Source organism: Mustela erminea, chromosome 6 (assembly GCF_009829155.1).
Source record: "Mustela erminea isolate mMusErm1 chromosome 6, mMusErm1.Pri, whole genome shotgun sequence".
NCBI classification, from domain to species: domain Eukaryota; kingdom Metazoa; phylum Chordata; class Mammalia; order Carnivora; family Mustelidae; genus Mustela; species Mustela erminea.
The window spans coordinates 84,574,613-84,597,944 of NC_045619.1; the positions used below are offsets into that span (position 1 = coordinate 84,574,613).

Sequence of the window (23,332 nt, forward strand, 5' to 3'; positions counted from 1 at the left end):
TATTGGTTCTGTTTCCCTGGAGAATCCTGAGTACTACAGATTTGGGTTGGTGGGAGTGGTTCTTGATGAAGAGAGCTTTAAAGTTGAGTTTTCTGAATTGGTTCTGGGGTTTCTGGAATTGACTCTCTAATCTGATGAGATATAAAGACACTCATGATTCTGTTTCCATTGATAAAGAGAACACTGATTGTCCAGGGCATGATCTGGCAAGAGAGGTATGCAAAATATTACCACTGGATGTCTTTTTTTTTTTTTAATTTTTAAATTTTTACTAATTTTTTAAATTTTTTAAATATATATTTTTAAATAATCCACTGGATGTTCTTAATCAACCCCCTATAAGAAGCAAGGACCTGGGTGCTGTGTATATGATACTCTAACATTTTTGGCAAACTAACAAAAATAATGAGATTAGCTTCTTGCTCTGATTGTTACTGGACAAACGAGGAAAGAAAAGGAAGAGCTTAGAGATTCAAATTCTGAGCTCAAGTGCCACATAAGTGACCTCTAAGCTACTACATGTGTCCTCAAAGAGCCCCTCTCTCCTCTGGCAGCAGGGTGGATACGGCTGAAAACCTAACACAGATTCTCATCTGAATTACAACACAACTTGAACTCCCAGTCTCCCAGGGTGTCTACTGTTAAAGCAAGGGCAGTGTTTGGCAAGGAATGGGATCTTCAAAGCTGGAATGGGGATGTGTGGGAAGGCCCTGATGAAGGTGTGGTCATTGAGCCCCTAAATTCCAACAAGTCTTCTTCAGAAAAGGCCTCTCTACCCCTGTGGTATTGGCCTCCCTATCCCCCCATCTGAGGAAATTGACCTTGCATTTCCTGAGGAACCGGGATTGGCCTCCCCTGAAGCAGTTGTCATGCAAGACAAGGCCTATTCTCTTCAGGACCCACACGCACCACCCCTCTTTGCTTCAGGCTTATAACCAGACTCGAGTCCCAGCAGGTCCCTAAAGGTGAGGTGCAAAGTGTGTCCCACAACCTGTACTACATTCCAAAAGAACTACTTGAGCATTTTAATTTATACTGACCGAAATTTAGAGAACATGTGTGAAAATGGATATTAAGGGTGTGGTGTAATGATGGAGGAAACATTCAAGTTGGCTCTGGCTCAGTTTATTGACATGAGCTCATTAAGCACGGATTCTGCAATTAATATTGCTTCCTGGGAGATTAGAAAGGATTTTAACAGTTTGACTGGTTGTCAGAAACATGGACCAGAAGGTGACCCACACTAAGCAAGCTGAAAATGCCAGCCCTGACTTGGTTTCATGTAGAGAAAGGGATTCAAAGGGTTAGGGGAACTGGAATGTTAGGATGGAGTTGTCATTTAAGATCTACTCACACACATCGGGAAGGATCGGATGACATAACTTTTACCATGACTGCGGAGGGGGTGGGGGGGATAGAAGTTGTGACGGGAGCGTCAGCATCCTTATACAGCTTTGTGATAGCTCTTCTCTGTGGGCCAGACCTTATGGTGGGAACTGCAGTCACCAAATTAGTAAAACAAAATGCAATAAAAGTAACTGGATCCCAGGGCAGCCGACACCAAGTGGTTGCCCTCAACCACCAAAGGCAACATGGGAGCAGTTACCGTAATGGACAGCAGAGTCAAAGCAGAAATTAAAACAGTCTGACTTGGCGCCCCTGGCTGACTTGGTCAGAAGAGCATGCTACGCTTGATCTCAGGTTCATGAGTTCAAGCCCTGTGTTGGGTGTAGAGATTACAAATAATAATAATAATAATTAATAAACTTTAAAAAACACACAACAGTGTGATTTACAAAGACTTATGGCATTGGCTAGTTGATCATGGTGAGATAGAAGTGAGATAGATAAGAGGCCTACTAAATTCTCACTTGATCTATATGAACAGAAAAGTTCTAGGCCAAGTGAACAAAATTCTAATCTGAATCACAAAATCAGAGTTTCCAGACTTGAGCCAATGGATAGACCAGTAACCCCCCAAATGAAGGGGAGGTTGGGTCCTCTTAAGGGAGGACCCCAGGACACTGCCAAAGATTTATACTGTTAATCTTTCTCCTAGCCTCCCCCCTGGGCCGAACCAATGGCCTTTTATCAGGGTAACTGTGCACTGGGGGAAAGGAAATCATCAGACTTTGGGGGAACTACTGGACACTGGCTGGGAACAGACACAAATTCCAGGAGACCCAAAATGTCGCTGTGGCCCACCAGTGACAGTAGGGGTTCATGGAGTTCAGGTGATCACAGAGTTTCAGCTCAAGTCCAACCCACAGTGGGACAATGGGTCCTTGAACCCATCTTACAGTTAATTTCCCAGATCTGGATACCTAACTGGACTAGATGCAATCGGCATTTGTCAGAATCCCCGGCTTGCTTTTCTGACCCATGGAGTTAAGGAAAGACCAAGTAGAAGTGACTAGAACTGCCTTTTCCTAGGAAAATAGTAAACCAAGAGCAATACTGCACTCCCAGAGGGATTACAGAAATTAGTACCATCAAGGATTTGAAAGATGCAGGGTGGTCATTCCTACCACACTCCTATTCAACTCATCTATTTGTTCTGTGCAGAAGACAGATGGCTCTTGGAGAATGACAGCAGGTCATCCTAAGCTTTACCAGGTGGTGACTCTGTTGTAGCTGTTATGCCAGATGTGGTTTCATTGCTTGAACAAATTACTGTGTCCTCTGGTACCTGGTGGGCAGCTGGTGATCTGGCAAATGCATTTTTCTCCATGCCTATCAATAAGGACCATCAGGAGTAGTTTGCTTTCAGCTGGCACGGTTAGCAATACACCTTCACTCTCTTACCTCTGTGTGTATCAACTCTCCAGGCCTATATCATAATCTAGTTCACAAGAATCTTGATCACCTTTGGGGAAAAGACAATCTCACGCTTGCAGCCTTTCCACTGCTGCTCAGCCACGTAAGAATGGACCTTGGGCCTGCAACACTTCCTTACCCAGAGCTAAAGAGCCCACACAGCCTGTGCTAGACTTATCACCTTGTATGGGAATATCTTTGCTTGTTTCATACTGTGTGTACTCCTTTGTTCTGCTGAAGTGTGACTATCAGTGGCCCTCAGGCATGCCCTCCAGCTGTCAAACTCCACGGGTGAGATGGGGAGATCCTTCTAGTATGGTGCCATGGGGTACACGTCAGTCAACTGCCCTGCATTGGCTTCCAGGAGGCACCTGTTAGCCTGGGGGACCAAAGCCCATGACCAAAGCTGAGCTTGTTCTATATATTCTCTCTGCAGAAAAAACATCGTTTCATCCAGTGCTTGACTGCATTGTGTTTCCTTGGTGACTCTGACACCCAGATGCAGTGGGCAGAAGTGTTTGGATTTCTATTTCTGGTGACTGGCACTGTGATGATCTTTGCTAGCCTCCATGTCATTGGCACCATCCCCTGACATTGATAACAAGTTCATACTATTCTGCTTAACACCTTTCCCTTCCACAAGATACCACACTTGTCCATTACATTGATGACATCATACTGATCGGATTTAGTGAGCAACAAATAGCAACTACTCTAGAATTACTGGTAAGACATTTGTATGTCAGGGACATTTGGGTGGCTCAGTCTGTTAAGTATCTGCCTTTGGCTCAGGCCATGATCCCAGCGTCCTGGGATCGAAACCCGCATGGGGCTCCTTGCTCAGCAGGGAGCCTGCTTCTCCCTCTTCTCTTTGTCCCTCCCCTGCTGAGCTCTCTCTCTCTCTCCCTGACAAATAAATAAAATCTTAAAAAGGAAAATAAAGACATTTGTATATCATAGGGTGGAAAATAAGTCTGACCAAAAGTTCAGAGGTCTTCTACTCAGTGATATTTCTAGGGGGTCTAGTGGGATGGGACATGTTGAGATATTCCTCCCGAGGTGAAAGATAACTTGTCCCACCCGGCCCCTTTTATAACCAAAAAAAGGCACAACACCTACTTGGGCCTCTTTGGATTTTGGAGGCAACACCTTCCTCCTGTGGTTGTGTCATTCTGGCCCATTTTCTGAGTGACCAGCAAAGCTGCTAAATTTGCGTGGGACACGGAAGAGGAGAAGGCTCTTCAACATATCAGACTGCCGTGCAAGCTGCTCTGTCCCCTGTGCCACTGGATGTGGTTGATTTCATGGTGCTGGAAGCAGCAGGTCAGACCACATGCTGGTCAGACCACATTTGAAGACTTGGTCAGCCCCCTCTGGGTGAACTGCAGCAAAAGCCTTTAGGATTTTGGAGCAAAGCCTTGCCATCCTCCACAGATAATGACTCTTCTGTTTCAAAACAGCTCTTGGGGAGCACCTGGGTGGCTCAGTCATTGAGCATCTGCCTGCTCAGGTCATGGTCCCAGGGTCCTGGGATGGAGCCCTGCATCAGGCTCCCCCCTCGGCAGGAAGCCTGCTTCTCCCTCTCCCACTTCCCGTGCTTGTGTTCCCTCTCTCGCTGTGTCTCTCTCTGTCAAGTAAATAAATAAAATCTTCAAAAACAAAACACAAAAACAGCTCTTGGCTTGCTAATGGGTCCTAGTAGGGACTGAGTGCTTAACAAAGGACCAAGTTACTCTGTGACCTGAGCTGTCCATCCTGAACCAGGTGTTAGCTGACCCACAACGCCATGGAAGCTGGGCGTGTAAAACCGCATTCTGTCCGCAAATGAAATTGGAATAGATGAGACTGGGTCCATGTGGGCCCTGATGGCATAAGTGAGTTACGTGGAGATGGGGCCCAACTGCCCCTGGTCCCCGTGGTGCCCCAGGCTGCACCCCGTCCTCTGGGGCACTTCTCTGGGGTCATTTCACAAAGGAAGAAAACACTAGGGCCTGGCTGACAGATTATTCTGCACAATACGCAAGCACCACCCAAGAGTGAACAGTTGTAACACCACAGTCCCTTTTAGGGACGTCCCTGTAGGACGGGGGTGAAGGGGAAGCCTCCCAGTGGGCAGAACTGTGAGCAGGTCTCCTGGTTGTTCACTTTCCTTGGAGGTAGAAATGGCCAGATGCAGTGGGCTGTGGCCAAGGGTTGGCTGGATGGTCAGGGACTTGGAAGATTGGAAAATGTTGACAAGGAAATTTGAGAAGTTATGTAGATAGGTCTCTCTGAATGAGAAAAACAAAAAACACCCACAAAGAAACAAACAAGCAAACCCGTGAAGACAGCGGGTCTTGGTCTCGTGTGAGTGCTTGCAAAGGGCAGCCTCCGCAGGAGAAGATTTTAACCATCTAGTGGATAGGATGATCCGTACTGTGGAGACCAGTCAGCTTTTTCCCCCAGCCACTCCTGTCATCCGCCAATGGGCTCATGAACAAAGCAGACATGGTCGCCAGCAACAGAGACCAACAGTGGGCCCCTGACATCAGATCATTCCCTGGGCTGAACAGGTTGATTACACCAGCCCTCTTCCACTGTGGAGGGGAGATAGGTGTTGACTCCGGCTGCAGATTTGCCTTCCCTGCCTATAATGCGTCTTACTCAAACTACCATTCACAGACTTGCCATCGTCGTGGTAATCCCCACAGCACTGCTTCTGATTATGGAATTCACTTCAGAACAAGTGAAGCATTGCAACAGGCCGGTGCTCATGGAAATTCACTGGTCTTAGGTTCCCTACCATCCTGAAGCAGCTGGTTTGAGAGAACAGTGGACTGGCCTTTTGAAGACTCAGTTACAGTACCACTCAGGTGGCATACCTTGCAGAGCAGGAGCAAGGTTCTCCGGAGGGCTGAAAGTGTTCCGAATCAGAGTCCAACATGTGAGGCTATTTTTTCTGACAGCCAGGATTCACAGGTCCAGGAATCAAGGGGGCAGAAACGGGAGTGGCACCAAGAACTATGATCCCTAGTGAACCACTAACACAAATTTTTGCCCCTGTCCTGTGCTGGCTTAGAGGTCTTAGCTCCAATGGAGGAATCCTTCCATCAGGTGACACAATAACGATTCCGTTGAACTAGAAGTTAAGACTGTCTGTCACCCAGCCCCTTAGCGCTCCTCATGCGACTGAGTCAACAGGGAAAGAAGGGAGTCACTTTGCTGGCTGGGATTGGTCCTGACTACCAAGGGGGAAATTGCATGACTGCTCCACAATGGAGGTAAGGAAAAGCATGTCTGGGATACAGGCGATCCCTCAGGGTGTCTCCTAGCATTACTATGCCCCATGTTTGGGTCAATGGGCAGGACTACTAATGGCCCAGTTTCTTTAGGAATGAGAGTTTGACCAACAGAGATGTTTGCTGAAGGCAAAGAGAATACAGAATGGGTAGTGGAAGAAGGTAGTTATAAATTGTCAGCTACAACCACATGACCATTACAGAAATGTAATTTCTGTAATTACAGAACTATAATTGTCATAAGGGTTCCTCCTTGTTTTGCTATGAATATGTATATGTGTGTGTGTATAAAAATATCTTTGTTTTCTTTTGTCTCTTATTTCCTTATCACCATCCTTAGTATCCTATGACTTTATATCATAGTATTTAAGTATTATATCTTGTTATTGTCTTTATTTGGAGTTTAAATATAGTTTAAGAAGATGTGAACTGAGAAGAGGTAGACCTGTGATGGTTAATTTTCTGTGTCAACTTGACTGAGCCACAAGGTGTCCAGACATTTTGGTCAAATATTATTCTGGGTATGTCTGTGAAGGTATTTCTGGATGACATTAACATCTGAATCAGTAGACTGAGTAAAGATTGCCTTCTATACTGTGGGTGAGCCTCAACCAATTAACTGAAGGCCTGAATAGGAAAAAAAATGCTGAGCAAGAGGGAATTCTTCCTGTTTGACTGTTGAGCTAGAATACGGTCTTTTAAGGCCTTTGAACTCAGATGAAAACATCAGATGTGTGTGTATGTACATACATCCTATGGGTTCTGTTTCTTTGGAGAACCCTAATACATCATTATATCTCACATTTAAAACAACTTTACTGGAGGTGTGAGGATGGGGTAACTGGGTGATAGACATTAAGGAAGGCACACGATATAATGAGCACTGAATATTATATAAGACTGATGAATCACTGACCTCTACCTCTGAAACCAATAATACATTATATGTTAATTAACTGAATTTAAATTTAAAAATAATAAATAAAATAAAATGATGTTTTGTTCATTAAGGACTTTTTGCATTAATTTAGATAATCAAAATATTTCATTAAAATTGTATTTGTCAGGTACCCGGGTGTCTCAGTCCAGTAAGCATCTGCCTTTGGCTCAGGTCATGACCTCAGAGTCCTGGAACTGAGCTCCTCATTCGGCTCCCTGCTCAGTGGGGAACCTGCTTCTCCCTCTCCCTCTGCCTGCCACTCCCCCTGCTTGTGCCCTCTCTCCCTCAATCTCTCTCGGTCAAATAGGTAAATAAAATCTTTAAAAAAATAAAATAAAATTGTATTTGTCTTTTAAAAAAAGACTTTATTGAGGTACATGTTGCCTATCATATAATTTGCCCCTTTCAAATATCAATTCAATTCTTTTTTTAAACCAAATTCATCAAGTTGTCCAACATAAATCTATTTTATTTTCATTTATTTTTTAATTTTTCTTAGAGAAAGAGTGTGTGTGTGGGGAAGGGGAAGGGCAGAGGGAGAGGGAGAGAGAGAATCTTAAGCAGACTCCATGCCCAGCATGGAGTCTGACAAAAAGCTTGATCTTATGACCCCAAGACCATAACCTGAGCCAAACTCAAGAGTTTGACACTTAACTGAGCTACCCAGACACCCCCATAATTCAATTTTAGGACATTTTCATCAACCCAATATAATCTCTCATGCACATGTTATATTAATCTCCCCTCTCCCTCTTCCAAGCAATTGGTAGTCTACTTTTTAGCTTTGCCTTTTCTGGATATTTCATATAAATGGAAACTTATAATATGTGGTCTCTTGTACGTGGCTCCTTTCACTGAGTGTGTTTTTGTAGTTCATCCATGTGGTAGTATGCACCCGTAATTTGTTCCTTTTTATTGCGGAATAATATTCCATTGTATGAAAAGAGCATATTTTGTCTACCCATTCACACATTGGTGGACATTTGGGTTTTTTCCAATTGGCTATTATGAGGCATGCCGCTAAAAACAGTTCTGTGCAACTCTTTGTGTTGGATACGTTTCCACTTCTTTTAGACAGATATGCAATGGCGAAATTGCTGGACCACACAGTAAATTTCTGTTTAACATTTTAAGAAACTGCCAAACTGTTTTCCAAAGTGCCTACACCATTTTACATTCCCACAGCGAAGTGTGAAGGTTCCCATTTCTCCACATTCGCTTCAAAATCTGTTATTACCTGTATGCTAAAATATGGACACTCTATGAAAAATAACGCCCCCCAAAAAGTTTTAAAATGTTCAGTGAGGAGGCTACCTTTATCCAGGTGAAACGACCATTTCTCAAAAACTGACTGCAGTCCTCCAGCCAGCAGAGGGCGCCCCAAGCCAAGGTCTCTCCTCCTAGCCTTTCACAGCGCCATCTTAGCGAGATCCTCGTTGCTAGGAGACGTAGACGCGTCTTTGGGCTCCAGACCCCAGCCTCACCGCTGTCCCAAGTTCTTTCTCTTGTGTGAGGACTGAGATCTAAAGTCCCACTACCATCCAGGGGCAGTTCCGCAAGGCCCTCTTTGGGGGCGTTTTCCTCCTCCTTCTTCTAAAGGGGACCAAAGCGGACTAGGATCCTCGACTAGCTCCATTCCCTTCGCCCCCGCTATGGCTAAGAAAGGGAAAAAGGCCAAGTTGCCCCTGTCCGATGAGGAGCAGCTGCTTCTGTTTCAGCAGAAGTTGCTGGCAGAGGAGGAGATGGCCAAGAAGAAAGAAAGGCTCCTGAGCCAGTTCTTGAAGGTGATGATGGCTTTCTGCATTACTCTCTGCCCAACCCCACTCACTCCCTGCACGGCCCTGTCGCCTTGACCCTCTCGTTGAGGCAGCCTATGTTCATGCTGGCCTCCCCTGCTCCGGAAATCTTGAAACCCAAATATACTCAGATTTCTGGCAACACTGTTTGGGTAGGAGGCAGTTCTTTGTGAAGCACAGAGTGGGGCAAGAGGTTGACAGTCACAGCTGAGCCCCAGACTGGGACAAGAGGTGTTATCAGCTGTCTGAGCTGTCTGAAATTCTGATATATTCCCTAGAGATTACAAACAACATCCTGCTCTGATGTCTTCACCTGAAAGAAATTCACACTTGCCCTCTCTAAAGTGCCATCAGTCTGTTCCTGTCTTACTTCAGACCCTCCCAAAAACAAGAACAGGAACTCCCTGAGTGTTAGTCATCAGGAACTTTGGTCTTTTATGAAAAAAAAAAAAAAAAGACAAAGGGTAAGGTGTCAGTGACAATCTGTGACCTTGTTTGTTTTACCGTAACATGGCTTCATGCCCTGACCTTCTGGGGCATATTTATTCCTTCACACAGGACAAGTTGGCCAAGGAGGAGCACAATAGTGCTCTGAACCTTAACAAGATTAACACACAGTGGAGAACCGTCCTTAGGGAAGTCAAGACCAGAGAGCTTCATAAGGACATTGAGATCCTCAGCCAGACATTTGAACGAGTGGTGGACTGCAAGGACAGTGTCATCAAGGTAGGCGCTCTTCCCAAGGAAACACTTAAACCTGGCTGCCTTGATCTCTTAATAGAATGGGCCTACTAAATTAATTTATTAATCAATTAGAAGAGGGGGAGAGGAATGGGGGAGGGGCAGAGGGACAGAGAGAGAGAGAATCTCAAGCAGGCTCTATGCCCAGAGTGGAGCCTGACATGGGGCTCAGAGGTCTTACAACCCTGAGATCATGACCTGAGCTGAAATCAAGAGTTGGATGCTTAACCGACAGAGTCACCCAGGCACCCCTAATTTTTTAATCAATCTTAAAGCCCTTATAAGATGCAGACTGTAATGAAGCCAGCATTAGTAATGCCAGTTTTCACTGAAATGAAAAGTGGACTCCTGGGCTGTCCTCCCTCTCCCCTGCTTCAGCGTAGCCATCTTCCTTGGTCATCTGCCACCTGAAACCAGCGCTATACAATATTAGAGTTGTAGGGCACAGCAGACGTCACCCAGTGCCTTGAACTTTGTCTTGCACCTTCACTTCGATATGAGAAGACTTGGTTCCAGAGAAGGGAAGTGGCTTCCCCAATGTCACACAGCCAGTCAGCAAGAGAGCTGGAACGAGAGCATGAGTTTCTTGATTCCTCCTACTCTGGTGCTTTATTTAACCAAACTCTGTTTGGCCTCTTTGATTCAGGTTCACTGGCCCTGAGTGAATCTGAGATATCCATGGGTAAGGGCTCTCTAAGCATCTCAATCACAGCCATATGCTCTTGGGAGACCTTCTTTCACTTATTTTTAACCTCTGTTTACCACTCCTCCTCAGTCTTTTCAATCTTAAAACAACAACAGAAATCCCACAGTAACAGCAAAATATACCTAATCAGCCTGGTATGGCCCTATTGAAAAGACGCATCTCTCCTTCACACCCTAACCCCTGAGGGAAAAAAATTTCAGTAGACCTGGGCAAGCTTTCAAGTGATACCTATTAAGAGTCCCCAGATTTGCAAAAACCACTATATATTAGAATTCCTTACCCCACTCGTTGTACCTTATGGCTTTTTAAGTGACTTCTTCAGCCCCTTATTGGCAGTTATCAAATACTTGAGGAGAAGAGAACCAGCAGGGTTCGTTTAAGGATGCTGAGCTGTGGCCAGTCTCACCCTCCAGCCAGTTAGCTTCCAGCTTTGTAGCTAATGCTGCCGGTCCCCCCTTAGGAAAGTCACACACTGCTAATTAAGCGCCTTCAGGGTCATTCCTGAGGAACAGAACCTACCCGTGTTAAATGTGCAAATGTTAGCGGTCTTGCTGACTCTTGCTATCTCCACTTCTTCACTTCCTCTGGACCCTGAATCCCACAACTGCTTTCCCCTCTTCCCTAGGAACTTGCTCTGGTAAAGACTACCAGGCCTGAATCACAGATACTTTCCATCATTTAGTCTTCATCTAACCTGAGTCCTCTGTGGCATGGATACTTTATTTTATTTTATTATTATTTTTTAATGTATTAGAGAGAAAGAGAGAGAGACCCCGAGTGGGGGGCAGGGAGGGGGCAGAGGGAGAGGGCCAGACAGACTCCCCTATGAGCAAGGAGCCCTACATGGGACTCGATCCCAGGACCCTGAGATCACCACCTGAGCCGAAGTCAGAGGCTCAACCAACAAAGCCACCCGGGTGCCCCTGTGGCACTTTCTTATTCATGCCCTCCTTGAAACTCCCCTTTGGTTTCCATGACATCATTCTTTCCTGGCTTTTCTCCTGCCTTGGGAATATATATCGAATCCTCTTTGTGAGTTTATCTTCCTTTCTCCCAATGCCTGAACTTAATTTTGCACGTTTCTGAGTCTGGCCATCTCGCCCTTTAACACATGTCTAGGGCCTAGACAGTCGTGCTCATTACCCTGACTTAACTTTTTTAGATTTCATTTATTTCTTTTAGAGAGAACACGAGTTGGGGAGAGGGGGAGAATCTCCAGCTGACTCCTCACTGAGCACGGAGCCTGACACAGGGCTCGATCTCACAGCCCTAGCTGAAACAAAGAGTCAGCTACATAACCAACTGAGCCACCCAGGTGCCCCTCATTACCCTGACCTTTAATACCACTTTTATATCAATGACTTCCAGGTTCTGCAACACCAGCCGGGATTTCTTTCGCGAGTTCCACATCATTCTATTCAAGATTCCTAGATATCTGTTCCGCGCTGTTGCATTGTCCTCACAACCAAGCTCAGGAGCTTCCTCTTCCCTGGCCAGGCCCAAACCAATTTTTCCACAATCTGGTCTTCCTTACACTCAATTCAGGTGGCCAGTGCCATTCATTCACCAAACCACTCAACACAGAAATCTGGGAATCATCCTAGGCTTTGCTTCCATCCCTGACTTCTGTTCCAAGTTTTGTATAAATCCTCTGCGTAAGTATTTTTCAAAGCTATACTCTGCTCTCCTTCCCCACTGTCCTGCTGCTGGGGATACCTGGGCATCTTCTCTTATATGGACTGTTCCAACAGTCTCCTATCTTCCAGCCTTCATGCCCAGCCACCTGAGATGACACAACTGTCAACACAACTACCAGGATCATCTTTTTGGAACAAAAATCTGATTCTGTTATTCCACTGCCTAAATTTTAGTGGCTTCCCACTTCCACAGGAAAATGTCCAAACTCCAGGGAAAGGACATCAAAGCCCTTCATCATCTGGCCTCTCCTTGTACCTTTCACACACCCCACATTGTTTCTTACCTGTGATTTTGCACATGCTGTTCCCTCTATCTGGAAGTCTCTCTTCCCCATCTCATCAGTCTTCCTGGCAAACTCTTACTCCTTCAGGAGTGCTACAAATGACATCTGTCCTGTGAAGCCTTCCATGGTACTCTTAGTCAGATGCAGGCATTCAGTCTTTTATATCCCATTGTCACTGGTCAATCATCAACCTCATAGCAATTTCCAGGTTATACAGTAAATTTCTGTTTATGTAACTCCTTTCCTACTGCAAGACTGCAAGCTCCTTTGGAGGGCAATGAGCATGTCTTTTCATCCCCAAATCCTTGGCTCCCAGCACAGTGCCAGTAATGACACATTTAGTAAACATTGGCTGAGTGAATGAAGAGGCTTCCATTATCAGCATCTATCTCAAAATATCCTATTTCATACCAAACATATAAGGTAAAAGCTAGCTCTGTACAGAGGTTGTGGTAGTTTACAGTGAGTGTCTCAATGTGTCTGATCGTGTAGGCATTCACTAAATCCTTTTTTGTTTATTTCATTTACTTTTTTTTTTTAAAGATTTTATTTATTTATTTGACAGAGAGAGATCACAAGTAGGCAGAGAGGCAGGCAGAGAGGCAGGCAGAGAGAGAGAGGAGGAAGCAGGCTCCCTGCTGAGCAGAGAGCCCGATGTGGGACTCGATCCCAGGACCCTGAGATCATGACCTGAGCCGAAGGCAGCGGCTTAACCCACTGAGCCACCCAGGCGCCTCATTTACTTTTTTAAAGAGATTTTATATTTAAGTGACCTCCACACCCAACATGGGGCTTGAACTCACAACCCCAAGATCAAGAGTTGCATGCTCCACTGACAGAGGCAGCCAGGCACCCATTTCTTTCATGTTAATTTTGTTTTACTTTTTTGAATAGGTAATACACTCACATTATTCAAAATTGAAAAGATAAAGTTATACAGAGAAAAGTGCCCTCCCACTAGTGCCTGTCAGCCACGCAGGGCCTCTCTCAATCATTGTAGTTTCATGAGTAAACCTTTTTTTACACAAATGGTAGAACTACATACTGTTCTGCCCCTTGTCTTTTTCAAACAATTTATCCTAGGGACTATTCCACATTAGCCCATAAAGATCTTCTCTTTTTCTTTTAATAACTGCATCATATTCTATATTGTAGTTTAACAAATACTTTGTATTCTGTATTTCCTAGATTTTGGTAATTAAATCTAGAAGGTTGGAGGTGTTGTATTCTTCCATATTCTTCCATCAACCAGGGACATGTGTCTGGTTATCTCTCTTTTTTTTAAAGATTTATTCATTTGAGAGCAAGCAAGCATGGGTGAGTAGGGGAAAGGGCAGAGGAAGAGAATCTTCAGGCAAACTCCTTGCTGAACGTGGAGCCCAGGGGTGTATGTGGGGGGGGGTTCAGTGGCACTACCCCGAGATCGTGACCTGACCCAAAATCAAGAGTCAGACGCTCAACTGACTGAGGCACCCAGGCACCCTGCCTGGTTATCTCTTTTTGTGATGTTAGTAGCTGTTGATTATCCATTAATTCATTGGGGGTTGCAAAATGCTGATTTTTTAAAATTAACATGTAATGTATTATAAGCCCCAGGGTCTGTGAATCGTTAGGTTTACACACTTCCCAGCACTCACCATAGCATATACCCTTCCCAATGTGCATAACCCAACCACCCTCTCCCTACCCCCATTCCTTCCACAACCCTCAGTTTGTTTTGTGAGATTAAGAGTCTCTTATAGTTTGTCTCCCTCCTGATCCCATCTTGTTTAAAATACTGATTTTCTAATACTATCATTCCTTTTTCATTTATTAGCTTAAATACTGCTATAAAGAGATACCTTCCGTCATTGAGCATTCAGTTACCAGGAGGTATAGTTTATACAATAAAGGCAGCATAAATACTTGATTATTTCTTTGCCCTTTATACACCATTAAGGGAAAAAAAAAAAAAGGGTTGTCTGGTATTCTCAATGGTAACTGATTTTTTTAAGTATCCTTACAAATTCATAAACATAACTGATATTATTCAGTCCATTGTAGTTTTTACCCTTATCAGTGCTCATGTTGCCCCCTTTCTGCCAGTGAAGTGTTCCAGTTATCCAATCCCGCATAACATGGCATCCCTAAATTAGTGACTTAAAACAATTTATTTTATTATTTCTCATGATTCATTGATCTAGTTCACCTGCTTGGTGCTTGCTTGCTGTCTCTCCTACAGTGTTCAGTCAGATGTCAGCTGGGGCTACAGTCACCTGAAGGCTTGACTGGGCTGGATGTCTAAGGCGGCCAGCGGTTGATTCTGTCAGCTGGCAGGGAGTTCAGGGGGGCTGTTGACTAGAACGCCTTAACGTGGCTCCTCCCCGAGCACTGCCCTGCTCACACTGTGATAGCTGGATTCCTGGAGGGAGTGTCCCAAGAACAAGCATTCCAAGGGGCAGGAAGCAGAAGCTGCCAGGTCCCATAAGGGCTATGCCTGCAGCTGGAACAGTGCCACTTCCACCGTATTCTCATGGTCCAAGAGTCACAGCATCTCCCCACATTCAAGGGGACAGAAGGAGAGAATACCTCTTGATGGAGGAATGGCAAGGTCAAGTTGCAGAAGACTGCAGGATAGCAAATATTGTCATGCCCATCTTTGGAAGATACAATCTGCTCCAATGAGACACTTTTCTTGGTTTCTGAGTTCTTCTGACATGACGCCATTGGTCTTTCATAGCTGCTCTGCTATCTTGTAGGAGATACCTTAGGTTCTACTCACTTATGTTCTGCCTCAGACCTTGGAGCAGCCATTTCTCCAAGAATCCTCAATCCCTTTTATTATTTTTTTAAAGATTTTATTTATTTGACAGATATCACAGGTAGGCAGAGAGACAGGCAGAGAGAGAGAGGGGAAGCAGGCTCCCCGCTGAGCAGAGAGCCCAATGCGGGGCTCCATCCCAGGACCCTGAGATCATGACCTGAGCCAAAGGCAGAGGCTTAACACACTAAGCCACACAGGTGTCCTCATCAATCCCTTTTAGTGGTAGCCTCATTGTTAGAAATATCTTTTGTCCCTAGGATACTGCCTGGCTCCATGGGGTCCCGTGATGTCACCTACACTTTCCAATCACGAGTAGGAGAACCAGCCCTCCTAGAGCCAGAGAGCTGGCATTAGGAACTCGGGGGAAATGCCATTCACGCCATCCAGCTGAATACACTTTTATGTTCCCGTACTGATGCCATTCAGCCAAAATAGGAACTCTGTTTCTTACCCAGTCTTTAGCCAAGGACCTGTCGGAAGCAGAGGAGCAGTACGCCCATGCCCTGCGCAGCCACCTGCACAGCATCGACCAGCTCTTAGCCCTGCAGAGACGCCGGCTCCGTCTCTTAGAGGAAAGCTACAACATGGAGCTGGAAGCCCTAACCAAGGAGTTTGAGACCGAAAGGTATGGAGGCCTACGAGGAAATCGGGGATTGAGTCCAGGAGGGGATCCAGAACCTGTGTCAAGGAGCTACCTCTACGGAGGCGGCCAGCAACCTGGAGCATCCCACCTTGCTTATGACATGACCCCCACAGAGAACATCCAGAGTTCCTTCTGAACTAACGCAGGTTTAAGCTCATAGCCGTAGCTTCCCTATGCCCGTGCCAGGTCTCTCCCTCTAACACCTTCACCACCTACTTTCAGCTATCAAACTCCAACCCATCTGGCAGGGGAAAGGGAGGGGAGGGAGACCTCTCACTGAAACCTTTTGTACTTCTTTCCTTTTCATATCAAATGAATGTATTCCCTGTTCAAAGATGAAAATAATCTTATTTACTCTTTCTGACACTAATATGAATAGAGCCTACCCTCCCTCTGTGATCCTTCAAGTACCTAGGAGTTTGTACCACTCATACAGTTCTACATACTGCGCTGAATGGTCGTTATTGGTCCATAAGCTTTATCCCTCAGAGCAGGGACAGTGTCTTATCTCCTGCAGGAAGACAATTATTGACCAGCATGAAAAAGAGATTCACTACCTACAAGATGTCTTCATGGCCATGGAGCAGAACTATATAGATTCTGAGTATGAAAGTAAGCTGGAGTTCCAGAGCATGTGGGATGATCTCAAAAACAAGGTATGGAGGGAGAGTACCTGGGCAAGAGCTGGGAGAGAAGGGAGAGAAAAATGCTCAAGGCCACTGGAGGGCCTACAGACACTTAACCAACTCAACCAAGAATATGCCTGTACCCCTACTGCATTTTGTAATTTTGTAGAAATTAGCTGGGAATACTATTCCAAAATGTCAAGGAAATGCACTTTAGAGCTAAAAGGCACCAAGGAGATCATCTGGATTCACCCTGTGATTTGCAGATGAACAAACTAAGGCCCAAAGAAGTAAAATGATCTGCCAAAGTCATGCTGCTGCACTGTGGTAGAACCAGGAAAATCCAGGTCTGCCCTTGTCCCAAAGTGCTTTCCACCATTCTAGAGGCTGCACATTTAGGTATCCTGCAGACGTGGGTTTGGGCATGGGTTTTGTTTTGTTTTGCTCCACAGTGTTTTTAAAATTTTTAAAATAAGCTTCCTACATTTAAAAACTGGGAAATTTCAGTGGTGGCGCCTGGCTGGCTCAGTTTGTAGAGCATAAGACTCTTGATCTCAGGGTCATAAGTTCAAGCCCCATGTTGGGCATGGAGCCTACTTAATTAAAAAAAAAAAAAAATTGGGGTCCCTGGGTGGCTCAGTTGGTTGGGCGACTGCCTTCGGCTCAGGTCATGATCCTGGAATCCTGGGATCGAGTCCTGCATTGGGCTCCCAGCTCCACGGGGAGTCTGCTTCTCCCTCTGACCTCTCCCTCTCATGTGCTCTCTCTCTCTCTCTCAAATAAAAAAATAAAATCTTAAAAAAAATTTTTTTTAAACAAAACTAAAAATGGGGGAACCCATAAAAACCCAAAATTTTAGCTTCTCTTAAAAAAAAAAAAAAAGATCTGGTAATACTGGGTCCCAATTTCAAATGGGGACACTGGTGTGGAGCTGAGCAGATATGCTCTGCACCACCCCCAAAGCCCATGAAGCATTTCTTCTCTGGTTCACCACAGGCCTCCTCCTCTAGCTTATAGCTCTTATTTACATCATCTGCCTGGTCTTTGTAGGCACTCTCATTGGCGACCTCTGCACTGTACTAGGTTATAAACCGTTCAAGAGGGGGAGGGTGCTGGAGGCAAGGCAGCCAAGCACTGGCTATTTTGGTGCCTAGAATCTAGAAGAGAAGCATTTTCTAAGACTGCAACTGGAGAACATAGTAGAAGACCTGTGGAGAAGGTTCCAGGAGGCACTCAAGAATTACACCGATGCCACAGAAGACCAAAAGATTGCCTTTGAGACTCTGAAGGTGAAAGATGAGAAGAGCTCCAAAGAGATTGAAGCACAGATGAAAAAAATACAGAGACTACAGGTGAGTGCAGCCAACTGGAAATACTCACTGCTTTCAGTGCTCCATTATCCCCTGGTCATCTTCTCCCAATTTCCACTGGACCCTGTCACTGGTTGGGGAAAAACGAGATCCTTGGATTTCAGTCCCTAGATTGTCCTTTTACCTGTCTCACTGAAGGCCTTTAGCTCATCAAGGGTTTCCTCCTACCTCTATCCCTCCAGGACTCCATAATTATTTTAAAAAGCAAGATCATGATGCACAACCGTGAGAGTGAAGAACAGAACCAGTACCTCCGTAAGGACAAGGAGCTGGTCCTTGCCCAGCTGCGAAAACTTAAAGCCCAAAGGACTCAAGCCCGGGAACTATCACAGGAAAACTTAGTCAAACTCACCTTGGAAAGTAATGCCACCCTCAAGGCCCTGAGAAAGACTGTCAATAAGGTAACAGGGGAGAGGACAGTAAAAAAAAAAAAAAAAAAAAAAAACAAGGAACTTGGCTCCTTGCAAAGTCAAAGGGGTTTGAGAGAGGTAGAGGGCTTTCTCTTGCTTCCTGCCTGCATGGATGTCTGGACTACCTTTTGTCTTCCACGTTCCCTCCCCTCTTATGTTTTAAATTAAATGAATAATGAATTTGCTCAGACTGTAAAGTACTTGGAATAGTGCTTGGCACGTAGTAAGCACTCTGTGTTAGATGCAGTCATTACTCTAGTCTCACATTTGGGTGAATAGCTTCCCTGGGTTTAAGCAGGGTAACCACCTCCCCTATTTCCCCTCCCCACCCCGTTTCCTAATAAAAGGTCTCTTCCTGCTTCTGACAGGGTGAAAAGATCCTGAAACTTGCTGAAATATGTAGGAAGTTTGAAACCGAGGAAGAAAAAGTGCTGCCTTTTTATTCAACAGTTTTGACTCCCGAGGAGCAGAAGGAGATAGAAGAAATTTACCCAGAGGAGCTTACTGAGGAGCTCACAAAGGTAAAAGGTCCTAGGGTCCTGGGGCCACCACCCGAGGCTGGCGATCACGGGCCATGGGGACTGCATTTGGGAATGGGCCTCAACACGCACCTTTCTCCACCCCCAGGTGATAGTGAACTACACAGGGATGGAGAATTTCTGGAAAAGGTACAACAAAGTGAAACTGGAGCAACTGAGCCTCCAGCACAGACATGCCCAGTTATCAGAAATCAATAGGAAGTTGCGGGAGATGCTGAAGCAGTACTTGGATGGCATCTCAGTGAGTGACGAAGTGCTAAGCCAGCTCAACCCACTCTTCATCGTCAACCATCGCAGTAACTTACCCCAGCCTTTGTCCACACCTACCACCCAGCCAGGTGACAAACCACCTCCAGCCACTTACAACATCATTGAAGCAGCCCACGTGATCTCCCACATCCTGTGATAGAAGGAGAAGATTGCTTTTCAAACCCCAAACAATTTTTTGAGAGAACTGAAGACTTTGCTATTAAAAATTTCCAAGAGGGTTTATGAGCTCCTTCTTCTATGTTCGCTATATTGGAGAGCGCAGTCTATTTGGAAGATACTAGGAATACAGTGGCCCCAGAGAGTGAAGAGAATAGCCAGGCAATTATCAGGAGGCTCGCTGTTCAAGAAGCACTGCTTCTTTGAGTTCTGGGCACTAAGAGGGCCAGAACCCATACCTTTGGGATGTAGAGATCCTACGGGAACATTCAAGTGCAGGTCCTTGGCAGTAAGTTAGGACAAGAGGAGGCAGGGGAAGAGGAGATCCAGAGCCTCCAACCACCCCAATGTCAGGCAGGATCCAACTCAGAATGCCTTTTTCCCCAGCCCTTTCCCTCATTCCCACTTACAGAAGTAGCCTCAGAAAGTATCAGGTGAAGAATCCAGAGAAATTTTAAAAAATTATTTATTATTTCTTTTTGCTCTTGTTTCGTTTCTCTTCCTTGAGCTTCTTTTTGGAGACTTTAGGTCTGTTGGCCTTTTTGTATAGGTGATACCCAATGAGGCCCAGGAGGGCTGGCACCATGGCCATGCCTACCAGAGGCAGAATGCCCTTCACCAGCTTTTGCCAGTAGTTGGCTCGGATCAGTGCAATCAGCTCCACATCAAACTGCAGCACTGCATCCGCTGAAGGCAGAGAGGAGGCGAGGGTTAGAATCTCTGCATTTTATCCAGGGCTCTGAATCTAAATGAAAGCAGGGAGGGCAGGCCACACAAAAGCAACAACTACGAAGGTGGCAAGATTTAAACAGGGTGAGTTCCTCTAGACAAAAGCAGAGAAGGGTTATGTGCAGACTCTACTGATCTTTATGTTTACCCCAAATCTATAAATGTGGCTTGTGTTCAGTGACAAGTCTAAGACAGGACAGGAAAACTCTGTGGATCTAAGACATACAGGCTGTTCTCCATTGGTAAGTCCGAGAACCCCTCTACCGAGAACTCCCATTTCCAAATAGCCACATTGACAAAATCTTTGCAGGGCTGAAATGAACTGGCTTTAACCTAGACATTTTAAAATGTCACCAACCAATGAGTCCATGCAATGTGACTGTTAGAAAACACAGATGTTTCATCACAGAGGAAGGAGGTGGCTTAAGAAGTAAGGAGCAGGTGAATGAACAGGAGTGAGTCAGGGGAGAAAGGCAAATACTAGAAAGGGGGAGGTCACAGAGCTTTGGGTGAAAGCTTTTCTTTAGTCCCATGACCCTCTTTGCGCTTCTTCCTCTAAGTTGGAACTAGGATAAGAACTTTTATCCTAATACTCTGAAGTACAAAACATTTTAGCTAATAGAACATCTGTTATAACCCAAAGCAAGAGATCTGCATCTTTGGAAATCTGTCCCGGGACCTGTTGACAGCTTTTAAAGTTATAGGGTGGGCTTGGCTTTTTTTTTTCTTTTTAAATTTTTTTTAAAGATTTTATTTATTTATTTGACAGAGAGATAGAGAACACAAGTAAGCAGAGTGGCAGGCAGAGGGAGAGAGACAAGCAGGCCCTTTACTGAGCTGGAAGCCCGATGCGGGCCTCGATCCCAGGACCCTGGAATCATGACCCAAGCCAAAGGCAGACGCTTAACCAATTAAACCACCCAGACACCCCTGGGCTTGGCTTTTAAAAGTTGTTTTTTGTTTTGCCTTTTTTTTTTTTTTTTAAGATTTTATTTATTTATTTGACAGAGATCACAAGTAGGCAGAGAGGCAGGCAGAGAGAGGAGGAAGCAGGCTCCCCTCTGAGTAGAGAGCCCGATGCAGGGCTCAATCCCAGGACTCGGGGATCATTTCCTGAGCCAAAGGCAGAGGCTTCAACCCACTGAGCCACCCAGGTTCCCCTGTTTTGCTTTTTTTTTTAATTACTTGACTGTGATGATTTTTACTGCCTCTTCCCTCGTGGAGGCTGAAAGGAGGGGTGGAGATGTGGTGAGAAGCCATGCCAACAGCACAAATGACACGGGTTGGAGTCGTGGAGAAAAGGCATGAAAGAGAGCTAGCAGAGGCAACAGACCCAAGTGGCTCAAGTCAGTATTTCTTCCCTAACAAGGTGCTATCTGCCAGAGGGAAGCCAGGGAGCCTTAACGGGTTCTATGTGTCTAGTCCCTATTGGTGATCTGAAGAGGAAAAAAGCAGCAGCCCTACAGAAGGAGGCCCCAGCCACCCCTGGCCTTTTCAGCAAACTGGATTTAGACTATCTCAAGCCCCAGACAAAGCTCTGAGGGACTGGGTACTTTGACTGCCTGACAGAGAGAACTAGTCAGATTACCTGGGATAGATGGTGGAAATCCCCGTTTTCCATAAGCCAAGTGAGAGGGAATGATTGCCCTTCTCTTCTCTCTGAGGGAAGGAATATGAATCACAGCTGGGGTGGGACCAGGTGGGCTAGGAGCCTCAGTCCATCCTCAGCCCCACCAGCAACACACTCTGGATATTCACCCCAAATGATGAACTCTCCCAGCTGAGCACCAAACAGGTTGACCAGGAAAGGTCTCTGTCCCCCCACATGCCTCAGCTCCTCCAACAGAACCCACAGCCATAGAGGCACTGTGGCTCTGGATGCCCTTCAGGTTCCCAATGACCTGGACCTGCCCAGTGCAAAGCTTTTATCACACATTCTTCTGCCTCTCTGAGGAGCAAGGACAGCAAAGTAAGCCTCCACCCATGCAAAAGGGGTGCCCAAGCCCACCCCTGCCCTGATACTCACCCCACACACATGTCTAGAAGGCTCTGCTCCAGACCTTGAGGAAGAAGACACAACTGAAAGGAAGCTACCTACATCCCCCAAAGCCCAGGAGAGAAGAATCAAACGCTCCCTACGACCTTCAACTAAGCTCCCCACTTCTCAAATCCCTGGTCATCCGTGGGGTATGGGGCAAAGGGAGTGTCAGAAGCCGGGTTTGAACCTCAGGAGGTGACTGGTAGAGTCCTGGTGGCATTTTCAACGTATTTTAGGGATTGAGGAGGCTAAGAAGGGCTTAGGTCAGGAAGAAACAGAATGGGAGGCGCAGGTCACATACCTGGGATCACCTGCTTTTGGCCAAGTTCTATAACCAGAGGATCTCTGGTCAGGGAAGTGTCAATAATGCGTCCATCTACCAAGCTGCCCTGTGGGGAGAGAGCAGCAGGAGCGCACACCTCGCAGGGCACCACACACACCTGGGCCCCGGGGCAGCCGCGGCAACCCCCTCGCAGCTGCAGCCCAGCATTCCCCTCAGGGCAGAAAGCAACAGGAAGCCCCAAAGGGCTGGCGCTTCTCGGAGATCTCCCCACCCTTCGCTTCTCTGAGCCGGGGCGGAACTGGCGGAAAAGCTGGGAAGGGAAATGGGCAGGCAGGAGGCGCGCCCCTCCCCCCGCCACGTGCTCGACGACCCCGGAGCTCCAGCTTCACTCCCGAACCGCTTGCCACGTGTCCCAGCCAGCGCTGACGTGTTCCAGCAGGGCGCCGCCCCCTCCCGGGCCCCGCCCCGGCCCCCCCCCCGCCGATCCCTCACCGTGTAGTGTATGTGCAGCGTGTCTCCAAAAGCAGCGGGCTCCGCGCACGGCTCGGGGGGCTCCACCTACGAGCGGACTACAGGAGTCACGCAGGCTCCTCCAGAGATTCCGTTCCGGCCCCGACACCCAGCACTCCCCAGATCAGTTCCCGCACTCGCTCTCCTCCCAGCTCCCAGGTTCGTTCCGATCCCCTCGTTCCCCACCAAGGCCCGGCCGCCGCAGCCCCGGGACACCCTCTCCTCACCAGGGTCTCCACTTGGAGGGTCCGGACGGGACTTTCGGTTTCAAACCCAGCCTCAGCCCGGCACATCACCCCACTGAGCAGCAGCAGCAGCAGACGGAGCGGGAGAAGTGAGGGGCGCAGGGTCATGACTGGACGCGGGGCAAGGCACGGGGCACCAGGACAGGCTCCTCCGGTGACGGCGCCTAGGACAGCGATTCCCTCGGAGCCCAGGCCGGAGTGGACGGGACGGGGCGGGTCGCAACGCGCCAGCTCCTCCTCCAGCAGCCCTTCCTCCACCTTGTCCCCACCTCCTGGAGGGAGGAGGCCGCCGGGAGCCCTTCCCTACCCTCAGAGATCGGGAGGTCGCGTTTTAGGATCCACCCGTTGGCCGTTCTGTCCCATAGCGAAGGGCTGGGTCACTTAATGGCACCCATTTACGATGACCTATTGTGTGCCAGTCACTTTTCTGTAATCCTCAAAGCCACCCTGA

General features: G+C 46.6%; 2 protein-coding genes across 3 annotated transcripts; one reads left to right on the forward strand and one right to left on the reverse strand.

Annotated features, from left to right (window-relative positions):
* The first annotated feature begins 8,467 nt into the window (after positions 1-8,467).
* On the forward strand, positions 8,468-19,141 carry CCDC65 (coiled-coil domain containing 65). Its single transcript, XM_032348061.1, has 8 exons — positions 8,468-8,819; positions 9,390-9,557; positions 15,518-15,687; positions 16,223-16,361; positions 17,486-17,683; positions 17,884-18,102; positions 18,480-18,632; positions 18,739-19,141. The coding sequence occupies exons 1-8, from the start codon at positions 8,688-8,690 to the stop codon at positions 19,054-19,056; spliced, it is 1,497 nt and encodes a 498-aa protein (XP_032203952.1). The 5' UTR covers positions 8,468-8,687; the 3' UTR covers positions 19,057-19,141.
* Positions 19,142-19,522: 381 nt separating this feature from the next.
* Positions 19,523-23,332, reverse strand: FKBP11 (FKBP prolyl isomerase 11). Of its 2 annotated transcripts, XM_032348063.1 has the most exons (6): positions 22,864-23,332; positions 22,619-22,684; positions 22,145-22,232; positions 21,832-21,865; positions 21,394-21,464; positions 19,523-19,763 (listed from the first exon to the last, which is right to left on the reverse strand). In XM_032348063.1, exons 1-6 carry the CDS (start codon positions 22,987-22,989, stop codon positions 19,546-19,548), a joined length of 603 nt encoding a protein of 200 aa, XP_032203954.1. In that variant the 5' UTR covers positions 22,990-23,332; the 3' UTR covers positions 19,523-19,545. The 2 variants fall into 2 exon arrangements, with proteins under 2 accessions (XP_032203954.1, XP_032203955.1); XM_032348064.1 differs by lacking the exons at positions 22,145-22,232; positions 22,864-23,332 and having other exon boundaries at positions 22,619-22,677.